This window comes from Plutella xylostella, chromosome 15 (genome assembly GCF_932276165.1).
Source record: "Plutella xylostella chromosome 15, ilPluXylo3.1, whole genome shotgun sequence".
Classification (NCBI taxonomy): Eukaryota; Metazoa; Arthropoda; class Insecta; order Lepidoptera; family Plutellidae; genus Plutella; species Plutella xylostella.
In genome coordinates, this window is record NC_063995.1 from 11,246,204 (window position 1) to 11,266,329 (window position 20,126).

A 20,126-nucleotide genomic window follows, 5' to 3' on the forward strand; every position below is an offset into this window, starting at 1 on the left:
TCGGGTGAACGGTACAATTATGGTTTTGCTGGCATTTACAGAGAGTTCATACTCCCTGCACCAGCGCTCTACCATCCTTAGGGCTCTTTGCATCAGATCTGAAATCGTGCTGGCGCTCTTGCCTACGATGGTTATAACGAGATCATCAGCGTAGCCCTGAGTGTCGAAGCGAGCTTCATTGAGCTCGCAGAGCAGGGTGTCGACAACAATGGACCACTCCAGGGGCGATAGTACGCCGCCTTGGGGACATCCTCTTGTTATTTTAACCTCAATACTCTTGTCCAGGAGTGTTGTTTTAACAGTCCTGTTGGTTAACATCGATTCTACCCACGTTAGTGTTGTGTTATCGATGTTTTTGTCCCTCATACATTTGAGAATGACATTCGTCGAGGTGTTATCAAAAGCGCCCTCTACATCTAGAAAAGCACAGAGGGCAATTTCTTTGTCCTCTAGTGCTTTCTCAATCCTATCAGTAAGTTCAATAAGGGCAGTTTCCGTAGATTTGCCCTTCTGATAGGCGTGCTGCTTCACATGCAGTGGGTTTTGTGTGAGGTAGCCCGTTCTAATGTGAAGATTGATCACCTTTTCCATAGCTTTGAGCATGAAGGAGGTGAGACTTATGGGTCTATAGGACTTAGGTAGGGACTTGTCTCTATTTCCCGTTTTGGGGATAAAGGTCACCCTCACCCTAGTCCATAGATGTGGCATGTATCCCCAGGCATAAGAAGCTCTGAAGAGTTTTACCACAATTGGAAGGATAATATCACATGCTTCTTGTAGTAGTGCTGGAAATATATTATCCTCTCCCCCGGTTTTAAAGGGCATGAAGCTTTTGATTGCCCATCTAACGCGGTTAGGAGTGAAGACCTGTGAGGCTTTTCTCCAGTCCTCATTACTTGGCCTGATTTTCGTAGGCTCCTGCCCTGTATGTGCATCAATGTGCCCATCCAGCGATCCAGGAAAGTGGGTCTGTGCAAGCAGCCTAAGAGTCTCCTCTGGGGATTCAGTAAAGGTCCCATCTGGTCTTTTAAGCAGTCCCAGATTTGCGGAAGGCGATTTAGATAAAATCTTTTTGATTTTCGCTACATGAGGGGCGCTTTTTACCTCCTCACAGAAGCGCCGCCAAGATTGCCTTTTCGCCTTCCGGAGCTCGCGATTAAATTCAGTGAGGGCTTTCCTATACAAATCCCATTCCTTTGTGATTTTAGCCCTGTTGAATTCTTTCCGAGCTGTTTTTCTTAGATGCTCCAGGTTGGAGTTCCACCAGGGGACCTTAGTGTTAGAGCATCTAGTTTTTAGAGGGCAACTGTTCTCGTAGGCATCTAACATGCACCTTCCGAGCTCCTCTACTGTAGATTCGAGTTGCTGTATGGATTTGACGGAGCCTTTTATAATCCCTAGGTTTTCCGAAACTTGGTGTCGATAAACGTCCCAGTCTGTAGCCTTAGGATTTCTGAAGGTCTCCACTTGGCTCTTCCCTATGAGAGCAATGTCGAATCGTATGTGTCTGTGATCAGACATGGATGCCTCTTTCGAGACATGCCAGTTGCAAGCACGTCTTTCAAGTAGACCTGTGCAGATTGTTACATCTAGAACCTCCTGACGCGCGCGTGTGACGAAAGTTGGTGTGTTGCCATCATTGAGTGTTAATAGGTTGTTAGTCAGGAGGAAGTCGAACAAGATCTCACCTCTCTTGTTGGTATCCGTACTGCCCCAGGCTGTGTGATGGGAATTGCAATCGGCCCCTATCACAAGCTGGGCATTTTGGTCCTCACAGTACTCCACCAGTGGAGCGAGGGCCGTCGACGGATCTGTGTGCTCCCCGGGCAGGTAGGCCGAGCTAACAATGAGCTTCATGCCCTCACAGCCGGGTAGCATTACATGTGCCGCTACTAGGTCATCAGTGCAGAATCCTGGAATCGGCAGAAATTTCATATTCTTTTTAAAGACTATGCAAGCTCTGGGTCTATTGCCACAAGTATTGTATAAAACGTTACCTGCAGCGGTCAGTCCCAGTACCGTGTTTCCATGGATCCACGGTTCTTGTAACAAAGCCATGTCCAGTCCATCCTCTTGGAGGACCTTGCACGCGACGGCACTGGATGCCTTCGCGTGTTGGAGGTTGGCTTGTAAGATTTTCAACATGGTGGTAGGAAGGGAGGGGATAGGATTTAGGATTTGGAGATTAAGGAGGGTAGGTTGAAGGGATTAGGTTTAGGGACTTGGTGGGTTAAGGTGGGTTATTGAGGGGATTACGGGAGGCCTTCTTGCTGGAGTGCTCCTTTGCCAGAGAGGGCAGCTGCGTGGGCCGCCTCACTCCAGCTGCAGCTCCAGCAGCTCTCCCACGTGGCGCCGGTGCCTTGCGGGCCCCCGGGCGCGCGGGCTTGCCGCCCCGTGGTGCAGCACCCCCGGCCGGCGGTGTATGGTGTATGTGGTTGTATGGTGGTTCTTATAGTATATTATTGATAATGATAACTCAATGTGGCCTAAAGTGAGAGGCACTCTGTACGGCACTGCCCTACATTTTATTGCTGCGTTAGCAGTTTACGCGCGCCCGGCCGCGCGTGCATCAGTTCACAATCAATCGCCGCCGTGTACTCATTATCATTTACTTTAAGCATTAATATCAGTACAATATAGAACTTTAAACTTATTCAACTCTCGTCATTTCGCTCCTATTTTAGAGTACGATCCCTAGACCGTACATCTTAATGGTCCTTCGAGCAAAACGGACCTCGCGCGTCGGTATATCAATCGTTGTGTGAGTTCGTGAACTGGAACTGTGGATTCAGAGCAATCAATCAATCATACTATCATAAAAACCTATCAGTGAGACAGTGAGTGAGTGTATCTTACCCATCATCAGCAGCAACAACAGGTCTCGTTGAGAACTGTTATCATATCAAGGAGTGAGCGCGTGAGTTTGGATCGACAGGAGTCGATTCTAGCAGCCATCAAGCAGTGCGGCAACCATCAAGTAAGATCTTTCCGTTTTATATCACATCAATCAATCAAGCAATTATATCATCATCATCATGTCAGCAACAATGGAAACCCTCTTGGCAAATCAAGCAGAGCTTGTTGGGGTATTTAATCAATTTATATCAAATTTCAAGAAAACAGGAGCTGAGAGGAAGACTGTTGACTATTTCAAAAAGAAGTTAAATCAGTTAGAGCAATACTGGAGCGAATTCCAGAATAATCACTTTCAGTTATGTCAGTATGATAGGGATCACTCTTATTTTACTACTTCGCAATTTGACAAAACAAAGCAAGTTTATGAGAATATCAAAGCAACCATAAAAAATCAATACGAAGCACTTTTATCGCGTCCGATAAGTCCAAACCCAGCTGCTCGTGAGCAGCAGGTGGAGCAGGCGCCCGCCGCCGCCCTGGCCGGCGCTCAGCAGCCGGACAAACGTAGTCCTGGCGTCCGGGACTATGCATCATCTAGCAGGTCAGAGGACATGCTTCGCAAGCAAGCAGCCAATTTCAAGGCATTTTTGAGAACCGTCGGAAACATCGACTTAGAGGAGATTACGGAGAAATGGGAATTAGAGAGCACTATTAAAACCTTGCAAATGAGATGGATGGCAATTGACTCTCTTCATTGGGAGATTGAATCAGAGCTGAATGGAGAAAATGAGGCCTATGATAATACATTTAGTAAGCACGAAGCTACGTTCAATCAGTTAAACAAGCAAATAAACAAGAAATTATGGTCTGTTTCGCATAGAGAATACGCTACTCCGAGAATGGATGTTCCCGAGTTTCATGGCAGCTACAGCGAGTGGGTGTCATTTAAAGATCTGTTTACGGAAGCTATCCACAATAATTCATCTATATCAAGTGCGCAGAAAATGCAATTTTTGAAGAACAAGGTGAAAGGAGAAGCTGAACGATTAATACAACATCTACCTATCAGTTCGGATAATTATGCTGTTTGTTGGGACATTCTCAACCATCGGTTTAACAACAAAAACGCCATATTTAATTCGCACATCAGCACCCTCCTAAGCTTTCAAACTATGCAGCAGCAGTCGCTGGGGCAAATTAAGAAGCTTCATGACTTATCAAATGAATGTCTTAATGCGATCAAGAATCTCGGACTGGATATCTCGTCTTGGGATCCACTGTTGGTCTACCTGTTATCAAACAAATTAGATAATCAATCATACAATGACTACATTGAATCAAGAAACAATTCCCGAGAGCTTCCCGTGTTGGAGGACTTTTTAAAATTTTTAGAAATAAAATTTAACATTCTCGAATCATCGCAGAGGAAAGAGGGCATCAAAAAGTCACAAGCGACGCAACCGCAAATTTCATCAAGCAAATCTCAACCTAAATATCAAGCTCGTTACGAATCAAACAAATATCATTCATCAAATAATTATGGCCATAAAACTTTACACGTTTCTAGTGCAAACTCAGCAAACTGCCAGCTTTGCAACAAACAACACATGATTTTTCGATGCAACACATTCCTGAATATGCCAACGGAGGCAAGAATAAAAACAGCACAGAAATTTAATTTATGCAAAAACTGCTTATATGATCATAAAGGCAACACATGTTTTTCGTCGTCGCGATGTCGCAACTGCAACGGAAACCACAACACACTTTTGCATTTACAGGAAGGTAAAGCAAAGTCAATGACATCAAATGCAATTCAAACTGAACAAAATAATGAAAACACGTCATCATTGAAGAGCAATTTATCAATCAAGGAAAATAATGAAATCCTTTTAGCAACAGCCTTGGTTAAGGTTAAGTCAGTAGATGGATCAGATCATACCTTGAGGGCTCTGGTGGATCAGGGCTCCCAAATATCACTTATAACTGAAAGAGCAGCTCAGCAACTGGGCATAAAGAGGCAGAAATGTCAAGGAATTATTGTCGGTGTGGGAGATAAACATAATAGTTCTAAGGGTACCATCGGCATCAAATGTACGTCCTTGAACAGTGAGTTTTCCTTCACTACCGGTGTATATATCATGAATCATCTAATCAATCATTTACCAAGCAAGTCGTTCCCGAAGCCATCATGGTCGCATATCAATCACATAAAATTAGCAGACCCTGAATTTTATCAAAGTCGAGAGGTGGACTTACTGCTGGGAGCAGACATATATTCGATGATAATGTTGGATGGAATAATTAAGGGTGAGGTCCAGTCGCAGCCCATAGCACAACAAACACACCTGGGTTGGATCTTATTTGGGACTGTTAGTAAGTTTCATTGCAACGTCGTAATTAACAACCTTGACGACATCAAGCGGTTCTGGGAGATGGAAGACATCACCGAACAGAGCACATTATCAAAAGATGATCAATTCTGCGTTGAATTATATCAGAAAACAACGACAAGGCAGTCGGATGGCCGTTACGTAGTGAAGTTACCACTAGTACCAGAATTTGAAGAAAAACTTGGTACATCTAAGCCGCAAGCAATAGCGCAGTTCAGGAACCTGGAAAAGAAGTTTTATCATAATGAAAAAATAGCAACAGCCTACAAGGAATTTATCAACGAATACCGCTTCCTAGGTCACATGGAACCCGCTAGTTCAAGCAGCTCCGCCCCGCAGTGCTATCTACCGCACCATTGTATATTGCGCGATGAGTCAGCGACTTCGGCTCTCCGTGTGGTATTTAATGCCAGCTGCCGTACTAGTACCGGCTTCAGCTTGAACGACCTTATGCACAGGGGACCGAATCTACAGCAGGACCTGCAATCATTAATAATCAAATGGCGACAGTATCAATATGCTTACACAGCAGACATCGAGAAGATGTATCGGCAGATTCTCGTACATCCAGAAGAAAGGCAACTGCAGAAGATCATTTGGAGAGATTCTAATCAACAGCCATTACAAGAATATCAGTTATCAACCCTTACTTATGGGATGAAACCGGCTGGCTATTTAGCCATGATGACGCTCAGACAGCTTGGAAAAGAAGTCAATCAGAGTGAAAGCGAAGTAGCAAGAGTTCTCGAAGAGAGCTTTTATATGGACGATTTGGTCCACGGGAGCCACTCAATCGAATCAGCATTAGAGCTGCAGGAACAGCTTATCAAATTGTTAAAATCAGCCGGCTTTAACCTCAGAAAATGGGCTTCTAACGAAAAGCAAATATTAGAACAAGTCCAAGGTGAAGCGACTCAATTTTCATTTGATTTTAAACAGGCTGAAACAACAAAAATGCTCGGCCTGAGGTGGAAACCTGAGTCAGACATATTTGTGTTCCAACTGAAAATTGAAGAATTATCAAAGTTAACGAAAAGGGCCTTATTATCAGACATTTCAAAGTTATTTGACCCGCTGGGATGGCTGTCACCGTTAACTACTAAATTAAAATTACTCTTCCAAAAGGTGTGGCTGACATCTTTAGACTGGGATGACAAACTACCAGAAAACCTTATCAAGGAATGGTTATCATTCAGAAACGATCTGCAAAGTATCAATCAAATCAAAGTGCCTAGATGGCTAAATACGAAAAATCAAGACAATGTCGAGTTACACGGTTTCTGCGACTCGTCTATAAAGGCATATGCATGTGTTGTATATTGCCGCGTCAGCAAGGACGGTGAATCAACCGTAACACTCATAGCAGGAAAAGCAAGACTGGTGCCCGTGAATAAGAACATATCGCTGCCCAGACTGGAACTCAACGGCGCAGTGTTACTGACAAAGCTAATGAGTAAAATACGTTCTTGTCTATCAAATCATCTTATCAAAACAATAGGTTGGACGGACTCAACAGCCGTGCTTGGATGGATTCAAGGGGACATTGGCAGGTGGACGCCTTATGTTGCGAATAGAGTGCAACAAATAAGAGAAATCATGCCCCCCGAAAACTGGAATTACGTAAAATCCAGTGAAAATTCAGCAGATTGCGCCAGTCGCGGCCAATCAGCCTCACAGCTTAGTGAGAACAGGTTGTGGTGGGACGGGCCAGAATGGCTAAAATCATATAAATCAGATGAACCGTCACAACAAACGGTATTTATCACAGATTTAGAAACGAGACAGTGTAAACAAACAAACGTCATTACCACCGACGATAACATAATAGGCACTCTGTTAAGCAAGCACAGCAAATTGGTGCGAGTAATACGAGTCATAGCTTGGCTGCTCCGTTTCACAAAGACAAAATCAGTCAAAAAAGAACCTTATATCACTTTATCAGAAATAAAACAAGCAAAAATCATCATCATCAAGTATGTACAGGAAGAAGAATTTTCGGAAGAGATCACCAGACTAAGAAAAGGACAAAAAATCAGTGCCGATAGCAAACTATTACAGTTAACGCCATTCTTAGATAAAGATGGACTGTTAAGAGTAGGAGGCAGGTTAAAGCATGCAAATATCACTGAAGACCAGAAGCATCCCACCATCATACCTCATAATGGTAAACTGACCGAGCTGTTAATCGACAATGCGCATACCTTGTCACTTCACGGAGGGCCCCGTTTAACCTTGGCTACGCTTAGGAGACATTATTGGATAATCGGTGGCAACAGAGCCGTCAAAAAGTGTTTAAGAAGGTGCGTAATCTGTAGAAGAAACACGCCGAGCAAACAGGTTCAAATAATGGGAGAACTTCCTGAAGAACGGATCACACCATCAAGACCATTTGAGCATACGGGAGTAGACTTTACTGGATTCATTGATGTTAAATCAAACAAAGGTCGTGGGATCAAATCAAGCAAAGGTTATGTGGCCGTCTTTATATGCATGGTGACTAAGGCGGTCCACCTTGAACTCGTGTCGGACCTATCAACATCCTCCATGATAGCAGCAATGCGTCGTCTAGCTGCCAAAAGAGGTACCCCCTCCCACATCTACAGCGATAATGGGACAAATTTTGTAGGGAGCAGCAGGGTAATCAAGCAGGAGCTATCAGAACTGAAAGAAGTATTCAATGAGGAATTCTTCGACGAAATCAATCAGATGGAAATAGAATGGCATTTCATCGCCCCATCGTGGCCGAACGCCGGAGGCCTCTGGGAATCAGCCGTGAAGAGCTTCAAGTATCACTTCAAGCGTTTCATCGGAAATCAGAAGTTAACATACGAGGAGCTATCAACACTGCTAGCACAAATAGAAGCATGCCTCAATTCAAGACCGTTGTGTCAATTATCAGAAGATCCCGATGATATCAATTTCCTGACGCCAGCACACTTCTTATCAGGAGGTCCAAATCTTACGCTTGTCGAAACAGAGAGAGATGAGCGTACGCGATGGTGCTTATCACAGAAGCTATTCCAAGATATCTGGAAGCGGTGGAGAGACGAGTACTTAGTACAATTATCAAGCAGAAGCAAGTGGAGGCAATCAAAAGAGAATGTCAGAAAAGATGACGTTGTAATCATCAGTGATGCGAACTTACCACCTGGCAAGTGGGCAATGGGAAAAGTTGTAGAAGTACATCCGGGTAGCGACGGATACGTCCGAGTCGTGACGTTAAAAACCAAGAACGGATTCTTAAAAAGACCCGTAAATAGATTATCACTGTTACCCGTTCGTAACTACGACGAGATTGTCAATCAACCACCATCAGAAAAGCAACATAAGCCCTCGGAAAAACCAGCAAGAAAACGTTCCCTGAGAACAAACGCAATCAGCTTTATATCATTGGCACTATCATTCCTATTTTTCATGACGTTAGCAACTGTCGGCCAATGCAACACAAATATCAACTATAATTCGTCGAATAAAGGAATTTATTTTGACAGGCTATCAGGTATGCAGCTAGTGATGGACGAGTGGAAACTCGTGGTTTTCTACGATATGAACCCCTACTGGCAAGCTACAAAAACACTAAACAAATATAATAAATTACTACAAAGAAGTTGCAACTCAACAGAAGGTACGGCATTGTGTGACATAATTCTGCTACAATTACAGCACGGGTTCGCAGAAATAGAGTACAATGACCGAATACTACTGAATCAGCAAGGCTCCGAACCCGGTAGACAGCGTCGTGGCCTTATCAATGGTGTCGGTTACGTCGCGAATAGCCTCTTCGGATTGCTTGACGACAACTTTGCGCAACTATATCAAAAGGACATCAGTGAGATAAAATATAATGAGAAGCATATATTATCATTAATGAAAAATCAAACTTCAGTGGTAGAGGCGGAGTATAACTTTTTAAGAAGAATGACCGAATCTATCGACAAACAGCATAAACACATCAATCAGCAATTATTAACAATGAATCATGCTATAAACACTATCAATTCCGATATACAGATCCTTCATAATGAAAATGAATTTGCCCTTTTATCAATTTTAAGCAGTAACCTACTCTCCAGTTTAAAAAGTGTTCAGGAAACCTTGTTGGATATGATTACAAATATCTATCATGGTAAATTCAACCTAAACTTAATATCGCCAAGACAACTGAAAACAGAGTTAAACAAAATATCCGGACATCTCTCGGCAGACCTAAGCTTACCGATCAGTAGCGTGCAAACAGACCTCAAGTACATCTATCAGCTTCTTGTTGTGAAGGCAGCCGTCACAAAATCATCCGTGATATTCGAGATCAAGGTCCCATTAGTCAGCAGAGACCACTTTGATACGTATAGGACTTTACCAATACCTAAAATACGAGGCGACATGATGTTATCAGTGCAACCCATATCAGAATATATAGCGATGAACCTAAAAAGAGATACTTACATACCTATCACGAATGAAGAGTTAGGAAAATGTATACAAAATTATGAATCAGTCTTGATTTGCAAGCTAGACAAACCCATTTATCAATTAAACTCGGACCAGAATCTCTGCAAAAAGGATCATAGAACAAATCAATGCAAAGTAGAAGAACAAAAATGTTACAGTAAATGGATGAAATTGAATAAAATCAACACATATATTTTTATTTGCTGCACCGAGCAATGCACTTTGAAAATCATATGTGAGAATCAAATTACAATGAAGCAAGTAACGAGTGGGGGACTTATTTCCATTGAAAATGGCTGTGTCATCAAAACAGAGGACTTCACAGTTTATTCTCATAAGGAGAGATCATCTGACATTAGAATAACACCTAACGTTAATATACCACAAATTGCTCAAATTAATCATATAATAAATATATCAATATCAGATAATTATACAATACAAGGGGATGAGTCAACTATGGATCTACGAAACTTAAAGGAATCCATCGAAAAGTTGAAGTCGAGTGAGAATGTTGAGTTATCATATCACGACATTCATCACTACACGTTATCATATGTGCTGGTAACCATGATGACGTCAGCAGCAGTAGCAGGAGTGGTGTGGCGTTACCGCCGCCGCCGACGCGCGGCCGCAGTCGCCGCCGCCGCCGCCGCCCGGGCCAGGAGGCCTAGGCTACCCAGGCCACCAGTGGCACCCGCCGCTGGGGTCAGTGAAGATCCGTGTAGTAGTGGACATACAGTGTTTGTGTCTAAATTCGTGAGTGAATCTATGGGCAATTTGAGTGAAAACGCGAGTGGCTCTATGAGCAATTTTCGTTTGAATGAAAAAGTGAATAGGGCATCATCACCTATCATTTCTAAAATAGTTTTCACGGAAGATACAAATCTTTAGAAACTTAATTATCATACTAACATAGGTTAAATATTGTAATTATCATCCTTGTTATTAGCATAGCTCATCATCATTTTAGTTTAGTCAGATACTAACAGTAGGCAAATAGTTAGGTAGTAGCTATTTTTTTATCAATCAATTGTTTTAGTTTCTATCTTTGTTCAGCTGTGTCTGTAATGTCACTTAATACTATCAGTCTTTTTTTTCTGTCCCCCGGGAATATGTACGGCACTGCCCTACATTTTATTGCTGCGTTAGCAGTTTACGCGCGCCCGGCCGCGCGTGCATCAGTTCACAATCAATCGCCGCCGTGTACTCATTATCATTTACTTTAAGCATTAATATCAGTACAATATAGAACTTTAAACTTATTCAACTCTCGTCATTTCGCTCCTATTTTAGAGTACGATCCCTAGACCGTACACACTCTATTATATGCAGGTTAGTACCCGCACCTGGGTCACTGAAATATAATTTTTATGCCTGCCCCCTTACGATCTAAAACTGTCTTAATAAGCTTCAATCATTTTTCCACTGATCCACTTCAGATTAGTGGGTCACATATGGAACACATCTTAATATGTGAACTTGTGCAGGTTTCACCTCAATGTTTTCCACTCACCATATCAGATAATTGACTGTATGATATGCTATATGTTAGATCCTGAATATCGGTTAGGATCGAAAACTTTCTAAAGGTTGTAACGCCCACCCCTAATAATTGTACTTAATTGTAAACGATCTAATTCAAGAATATCACATAGGTACCTAGCTCTCTTTAAACTACTAAATTTATAGCTGCACTGTGTTTATGTCGGGGCTAAAAGCGGTCGTGTATGTTTAAGATATTGGAGCTCATCGCTACACTAACGTGCTCTAATAATCTCGCGGCGAAGTGCGCGTAACATTCTGTTATTAATGGTCTATTCCATCTAAGATAATGGGTTTGGATGTGCGAACAAAGTTTAGAGATGATGTTTTGAAGTGTTTGTGCTTTGAAGCTCTTTTAGTAAGTAGAGCCTTTATTGTCGAAATGTTTGTTGTTCGAAATAGATCAACGGTCAGCAATCTCCTAGAATACAAAAACTTCTTATGCGATTGTTTTGCTAAAGGCGGCCAAGTCGACAGCGTTTACACAGATTTCTGTAAGGCGTTTGACAAAGTTAACCATCGCATCTTATGCTCTAAGGTATCTTCTTACGGGATTCACGGAAGCCTGTATAGATGGATTAAATCTTATTTAACTAAAAGGAGCCAATTGGTAACAGTTAAAGGATACCTATCAGCTCCAATAGACATCTCATCTGGAGTGCCACAGGGATCCCACCTAGGCCCTCTTCTATTTATATTATTTATCAATGACCTTGTAGACAAACTCAATTGCCACTATCTAATGTATGCTGACGATTTAAAAGTCTTTACCGTAGTTAATAATGATCGAGACTGTTTGAATCTGCAATCTGATCTTGATACCGTAGAAGCCTGGTGTTCTCGAAACAAAATGTTCCTTAACACTCCATTATCACTTTTAGCAAGAGGAAAACGAATAAGATCCTACATAACTACACTCTGTCAGGGCACATTCTTGATCGTAAAAGTGTGGTAAGAGACCTTGGTGTTCTTTTCGACGATCAACTTTCTTTTAGACCTCACTATGAGCATATTATAAAAAGAGGAGCAAAACTTTCAGGTTTCATATTGCGTTCCACTAAAGAGTTCAAAAACCCTAACAGTTCCATATACTTATTTAACTGTTTAGTCCGAAGCGTCCTGGAGTATGCGAGTGTCATTTGGTCACCCTATTATGATATTCATTCCGATAACATCGAACGTATCCAAAAAAAGTTTCTAAGAACCTTAAGCTATAGGTATCATCATGGTCGTATTAATTATCTAGATAGGCTTTCCAAATTCAAAATGGTGTCACTCGAAGCGCGCCGTGAGCAAAGCGACTTGATATACCTTTACAAGATTTTGCATGCTAGAATAGATTCCCCCACTCTGCTATCATTGATTAATATTAACATCTATTACAGAACCCGCAATCCTAAAACATTTCTGGTCCCAACTTGTAAAAACAATATAGCATACTTTAATCCCATTCTCCGAATGTGTCGGCTTTATAATGAGTTATCTGTGAGTAACAAAGACATTGATATTTTTAATAACAAATTCTTTACATATAAAAAATCTATTGGCATCCTTCAGAGCTCTAACCCGAATAGCTAGTTCTAATTATTTCAACTTCATAGTAATTTTTAGTTTTATTTAATAAAATTAGTAGGTATTTACCTTATAGCATAGAACACATGTAATGAGTAATGTTCCATCCTAAATAATTAATGTTGTGCATGCATGTTTTGGGTATCAATGTAGAACAGATGTTTAGTTGTATTTTTTAAATTTTGTAACCATTGTTATCTGTTTTGTGTGCCTCAATAAATAAATAAAATAAAAATAAAGAAGAAATACGAATAATTTACGTATATTTGTAAAACTAATTAAATAATATAATGTACAGCATTGGTTTTTATAGTCGGTTAAGCTTGTTTTTATTAAGTTCAAGTGTCAAGAAACATCAAAATTAAGGTAATCATTTGAAGGTTATTACAATAGGTTAGGTATTGTTTCTTGTTGTACTCAAATAGGATCTTACTTGCATTGTAAATTATATTATACTAATTATTTTATTCAATACTAAAGCCAATGACATCAGCAGCAGGCTAAAAGAAGTCTCAAGGGACCCTAGGGCTGGCTCTTACCTCGCACAAAGGCTAAGCATCGCTATACAGCGGGGTAACGCGGCCAGCGTCTTGGGTACCCTACCCGACAGTGGCAGCGATCTGGCCAGCATTTTCTTTTTAGTTTAATTTTAATTTTATATTAGTTAGTTTTAGTTAGGCATTAATAATTATAACTTAATCGAGAATAGTATGTAAAATTGTGTTATCTGCATTTAAATAAATTTAATATACAGTACTTTTAAAATAAAAAAAAAAATACTAAAGCCGAACAATTAAAATAGAAAACATCAATCAAAATAAAATTATTCTAATTTTCGTGCTTTGTCTCCTACGCGTTTCCTGCTTACCATTTCTCTTTTATTCAATTGTTCTAAGGTTTAGGTTAATAGCTATGCTAAAGCATTATTTGTATATTTAGTGGCAATTTACGCGAAGGGGAAATATGATCGGGGACCGTATTTCTCATGATGTGTTGAGAATACATGCAATTAAGTTGTTCATTTGAAACAAAATACTTAATTACCAATTAACAAAACAATTAAAATGAAGATGTTCTAAGATGCGAGAAAGAAGAGAAAACAGGCACATGCGCCATTTACGTTTAGAAAACTCTATTAATTTATTATATACTATTGACGACCTGATTAGTTCATTAAAAAACCAAAAATGTATCCTGTTTTCAAGACTTATACATTTTTATACTTTTTCGGTCTTCCGAAAACGGCCGTAAGCTTTAAAAGGTAGAAGCTGGTGATCATTTACAGCCGATTTATTATAAGATTCTCCGGGGTATTGATGTCATACGCCTATAAAGGGCTAATGTTACATTTCGTATAGGTTGGTCCCTTTGGTCATTACGAGAAGCTCGAGAGGAAAACATTATTTATAGGAAAAGCAGTAAGACAGCTTCATTTCAACTTAGCGGTCCCACAAATAAATGATACGACGTCACGTCATACCAATCGGCTCTCTCACATCTCTCGTATTCAAAGCTTGTGAGTGGGAAGGAGACGTTTTAGGATTCGACGTTGTGTCGTGTTTGTATTGTTCGAGTGAACTTAATATACTTAGGTTATCATGAAATATCATAAATATGATGTACCTATCAGTCAATCCAAACTGAATTTGATGGAAATCGTGCTGTATGGACCCTTCGCCACTGATCTGTAGTTAAGACACTGGTTACATTATACATGTGTACGGTGTAGGTGTATCCGTGTATTGCGGCGCAGGTGTCAAGATTCCCTCGACCTCTGGAGAGTTTTAGGGCCAGGAATTTCGCTGACAGATTGTTTGACAAAAACTTCGTAACGGAGAATGGAATTTGTCGTTTTGGCAGTTTCAGTTTGTAGAAGTACACCCGAGTGTGCGCTATTTTATGGTAAAGGTATACAGGGTGTTGCAAAAAGGGTATATACTAAGCCGAAACCTACGTGGGTGGTCTGAAAAGTTTCCGACCTAACATAGATACAAGATTTTTTTTCTTAAAATTTATTTTTATTCTTCTACATAGCCTGTCAAACAGTAATTAGGCGGCGCCAAAACACGGATTTATTGCGCCTAAACTGCGCCAACAGAGCATTGGAAATGTTCATTCGAACACGTCGTTGGTCTGACGTTAGCAAACGCGGCAGCCAACGCGCGGACAGCCTTCTCATGCCTAAATCTTGATTTAATATGTGATAAACACGTTTTCTGGACATTTTCATTGCCTCTGCTATCTCTCTCACTTTAATTCGGCGGTCGTCTAACACCATTTGAAGAACTTTAGCGATGTTATCGTCAGTAGTTACAGTTTTAGGACGTCCCGAACGTTCATCATCTCTGAAGCTCTTACGGCCACGTTTAAATTCGGCTGCCCAAAATTTTACAGTGGTAAATGACGGTGAAGAGTCCCCGTACACAGAATCTAACTCATCTTTGATTTGCGTAGGGGTATTCCCTTTCAAAAACCAATATTTTAAGACAGCTCGATACTAGATTTTTTAAATTTTCACAGAAATGCTCACATCGACTCACTCAAACGACTGTAAAATAAAAACCACGCGTCAAAAATGGCTGAAATTTTGAAGTGTTGCTGTCAAAAGATGCACAGTTACATTCCCTGACTTTAATTGATGTGTGCTGCCATCTTCACGTTGAGGTCGGAAACTTTTCAGACCACCTACGTACATGTGCTGCATAGTATATCTAAGGACAAAAAGAAATCAGAATTTCAAAATTCGCGAAAAAGAAAAGCCTTTCTCCATAGTAAAACGTCACGTGACCAACATAGGTAGTTTCAATGGAAAAAAACGCAAATTTTTAAAAATTCTGATTTCATTTTCGGGCTTAGATATGCTGCACATGTAGGTTTCAGCTTAGTATACCCTTTTTGCAACACCCTGTAGTGAGCGTTAGTGATAACGAAAATCACTCGTATTTTCCACTTCCAGCTGCATGATTTTCTAAAGTCACTGGTCCAGCGAGCCGGAAGGAATCCTACGCTACGTTTACGTTTTAGAAACAAGCAGTCTTGTCTTCACGTAAACTCGTCTTACCTTACAATCCGTAGAAGACGCGCTTATGCTACTTGCTAGTTAGAACCATGTCTCAATCAATATCAATTCCATTTGCAACACTAGACACGAGATGCAACAGCTTCAATAGCTTGCAGCTGGGGGTCACTCTATATAACAAAAAACTAAGTTTCAGAGAGGTGCTGCGCGAGTCAGGACTCTATCTCTCTAAAGTTCTCGTTCGCTAGTTTTTAGTCAGTATAGAGTCACCCTCCTGCATCGACTTCGCTTTGGCAGGTAATCATTTACCAAACTAGTCTTTAACGCAGCGACATACCTTTGATGAGTCTAGCATACTTGTGCACACATACGTCAGTTTTCCTTTGAGTATATGAGACAGATTCAATATATAGTCGTGAAATAGTATGGTTGATATATCAGATTAGCGTAAACACGGTCTCACCGTATAATATACTATTATTATAATACTTCTAGTAATAATAGTATATTCCCTTTCACATTTCAATTAAACAATTTGAACAGTTTGTGTTATTCTAAGGGCGACTTGCAACAACATATTTAAATCTAGAATTTGTGGTAAATTTAGATTTAAAACCTAGGTGCAAGTCGCCGCATCATTCGATCAAAAGTTTAAATACATTTCTGTACTTACATATAACTGATATCAAGAATTTCAAAGAATAGCAACGTGGCTATTTAATTTAACCTCATTGGTTTGTTTGCTCACGATTCAAAGGAAAACGAAGTACACACTCAATTAATCATTGGATTAAAAGGCTCCCACGAAACGGTCGCCTCAGGAGTTCTTAGCAAAAAGCCGAGAGTGTATTTTGGCCAACTTTTATAGTCCATTAACAGAACGTGTCGTCTCCTCTGAGGACGCACTTCGGCTATAAAATGTTGCAGTATTAAGCCCAAGATTGCGGGTTTAGTGGTGTAATGTTCCATCAATGCCGAAACATTAACTATTTCGCAAATAATGAATTTAAACTACGACTGGATGTTCCGAGGGATTTGTTGCGCTTTGGAAGGGTTTTCCCGTGGGATTTTTGGAAAAGTTGTCTATTAAATCATTCAGGGTGTCGGCTAACTTCGTGCCAAGCTTCGTTGTACCGATTTCGGATCACAGAATAATCAAGATAATTATTCTGAGTGTAGGTGAGCCTTAATATTGATATCGGCGAGTTGAGGGTAGACAATGATATCCACGTAATTGAGCAGCGCGTGAGCGCTCGGCACTTTTGGGTGAGCAGCCGTGGTGAGCAGGCGGTCAGATGGAGGGAGTGATCGGTGCCGTGAGAGCGTGAGGACCAGGTGCGTGGAGCCGAGGCGGAACACCGAGTGCGAAGCTAAGTGACCTTTCTATTTACTTTTTATCCCTCGTATATGATCGATAAGTTATACACTTTATTTCTTGATGGACGCTAACCCATGGCTGCATTTTCCATCACACTGGTATAGGGATTAGATAGGTACTTACACTAAAGGTCTTCTACCTCGCTCATTCAGTATTTAGCTAGCTAGAGAAAAACCTACACATTATTCATTCCCTAGCTTTGGTTCAACCAATTTTAGTTTAGAATAGGGACTTCTGGATAGATACAAATAGGCAGGTAACTTCATGGTTAGGATGGGGAAAGTAGTTACTTTATCATAAATAATAAACTAAATGATATCTGAGGCTTATACCCAGCGGAGGGCAGGTGCGGGCTGGTGATGATGATGATGATGATGATTGTCAAATAAAAAAACCTGACAATAGATCTCACTTCAAAAATAATAAATTCTTATCAAATAAAAAATATACACCTACCTTCAAATTTGTTCTATGGTTCTTTGTTCAAATTATTGATTTTTCATTAGGTAAATAAATACTTCTATAGAATCTATGCTATACTTTGTAATTATTCAAAGAATAAAATAGATACATACTTAAATAAACTTTTCAAAGATGATTTATTGTAGTATCTATATGGCAGAGAAGATTATTTGACTTTGAGTTTAAAAACAAGTAACAGCGCAGGGAAAGAATTGATTGACAGAGAAATTTATTCTAAAAGTGTCAAGATATCACAAATAAGGGTTCTAGATACTTAAACTAAATCATTTCTGGTCCTATATTGCTCAATAATTACAAATAACTTGAAGGTAGATCAGATTTCTGTCCAATTTCCATATTTTCAGAAAGTTATGTAAATTCTAACCAACAGAAGTATTTGTTTCCTTGTTAAAGCAATAAATTCTTATGTAAACAAGGATAGCAAGGATATAGTAGGAATAAAGTTAGCTAGGATATATTTATTACAACTATTTATAATATATTTGAATAATATTATATAATATTCACTATTTCATAACAATTATCCTTTATTCCAATAAGATCAAAGAATATTCACTATTAATTCATATTATATGTAATAATAAATCACTTCCCACTTGGCTACAAAATTAGAGTCATATTACTTATTATATTTGTCAAATACTTATGTATTATGAAATTCATGATTTAATAGTTACTATACTATAAATTATTGAACTATTCTAGTTTCAGTTAATTTATGATTATAAATAAAATTGTCCCCTTTAGCTTTGACAACATGTATTCATGTTGATTTATTTACATGAAATAAATATAAAACATGTAAATATATAAGGTTAGGAGCAAGGGAAGTGATTAAATAAGTTGGCGGAGGAATGTCCAAGTCAATGGTTGTGTTCCACGAGGGCTCCGATTGAATATTTGCTATTATTTATCTATTTTAGAGTCTTATATATTGATTCAATCGGGTGTAGTGATCAAGGCCTACAAAGCGTATGGAGGGGCTTCCCTTATTAACCAACACCAAAAAACATTATTATCTATATTATCTTTATGTACTTACCTGTAAATATGTAGTTATCATACAAATAAAAGTAATACGTTAAAGTTGTAGTATATATGTAGGTCAATAATTATAGACAGGTAGGATGTATGTAATCAGTTCTAGGTCATAGTTTTATTTAATTCACTATCTTTCGTTTATTGGGTTACTACACAACGTAGGGGTTCACTGGATGTTTCATGGCCAATCTAAATCAGTATTTGTTTCACTTTTATTTCACTAAGTCTTCATGGTATTTTAGTTAGGTGTTTTCAAATATCTTCTTAGTGAATCCATTAAGTAGGCAGGCGGTAGGGCGAAACGTTACAATTTGGTGCCGTGACCAGGATATTAGATTTTGCTTCATCTCTTCATGTTACATGTCAGGTAGGTAGATTTCTGTTCTTTTATCTGAAAATTAACAAGTCAATTTGATAAAGATAGTCCTTATTTACAAACGAATCACAATATTGAACACTCTTTGCATAGTATATAGGTAACTTAGGTACGTTTGTCTCGAAAAAACATTAAGGTTTGTTCTTTGCCTTTGCGATTATAGTAAGTAAATATTTACTCAATATGGCGGTTTTCACATAAACTACATAAAGGCATTTCTTTTAAAGTTTTGGCTAGAAGAAAGTTTCAAAAGTTTGTTTTTACTTTAGCGTCAGCGCACACCGAACTGCAAAATGCTCGCGCATGGTCGAGCAAAATGTAGAACGCATACTCGAACATTTACTAGAAAGCTCGAGCATGGTCGAGCATCAAGTTGGGACGTGTATTCAATTTTGAAATGTATGGAATTATCATAAGATTAATTTTTCAATGATTTCACAATATGCTCTGCTCTGCTCTGCTCTTGGTGTGCGCTGAGCCTTAGTTGGAAAAACTTTATGCAGCATTGCACCACAAACAATAAAAAGTCAAAAGGTTATTTTTTTTTACAGAGTAACTTTTATTGCGTCACAGACTAGTATAATATTTGGCAGTGTAATGCACACTCATGACTGCACAAAATCACTGCAAGATGTTAACGTTATAATAAGTCTCTTGTGTTTTGTTCGTAATGATTTGTTACATACTAGTGGTAGGAAAGTGATTATATCCTTGATATAATCACAATTTGTTGCCGTGGAGTGATCGAACTTATAAACGAAAGAAATTTAATAGGAAGCGCAAGAGACTAGGTTTTGTATTGGAATGGAACGTAATAAGGAAGCATTTGTGAAGATAGGTAGGTAGTTGATAAAGTTAGGATGAGGAAATGGAAATAATACATTTATTAAAATGTACTTAATAAGTAGGGGTTGTAGTAATGTTATGTAGCTCATTAAAGAATTACAAAAGATTAGGGGTTGTATAAGGCTAATGCTCCTCGTGGAGTGAGAGGAAATAATAATCATCATCATC

The 20,126-nt window shown here is 39.5% G+C and overlaps 1 protein-coding gene across 1 annotated transcript; it reads left to right on the forward strand.

Moving 5' to 3' along the window:
• Positions 1-3,047: 3,047 nt before the first annotated feature.
• LOC125489576 lies at positions 3,048-12,142 on the forward strand. Its single transcript, XM_048625718.1, has 3 exons — positions 3,048-4,355; positions 4,638-8,501; positions 12,125-12,142. The coding sequence occupies exons 1-3, from the start codon at positions 3,048-3,050 to the stop codon at positions 12,140-12,142; spliced, it is 5,190 nt and encodes a 1,729-aa protein (XP_048481675.1).
• Positions 12,143-20,126: the final 7,984 nt, after the last annotated feature.

Excerpts from the sequence above, each read along its gene's own strand:
- LOC125489576 (XM_048625718.1), top strand. The coding sequence starts at position 3,048 with ATGGAAACCCTCTTGGCAAATCAAGCAGAGCTTGTTGGGGTATTTAAT. Across the intron at positions 4,356-4,637 it reads AATCTCAACCTAAATATCAA|GAAGGTAAAGCAAAGTCAAT; the intron begins GCTCGTTACGAA and ends TTGCATTTACAG.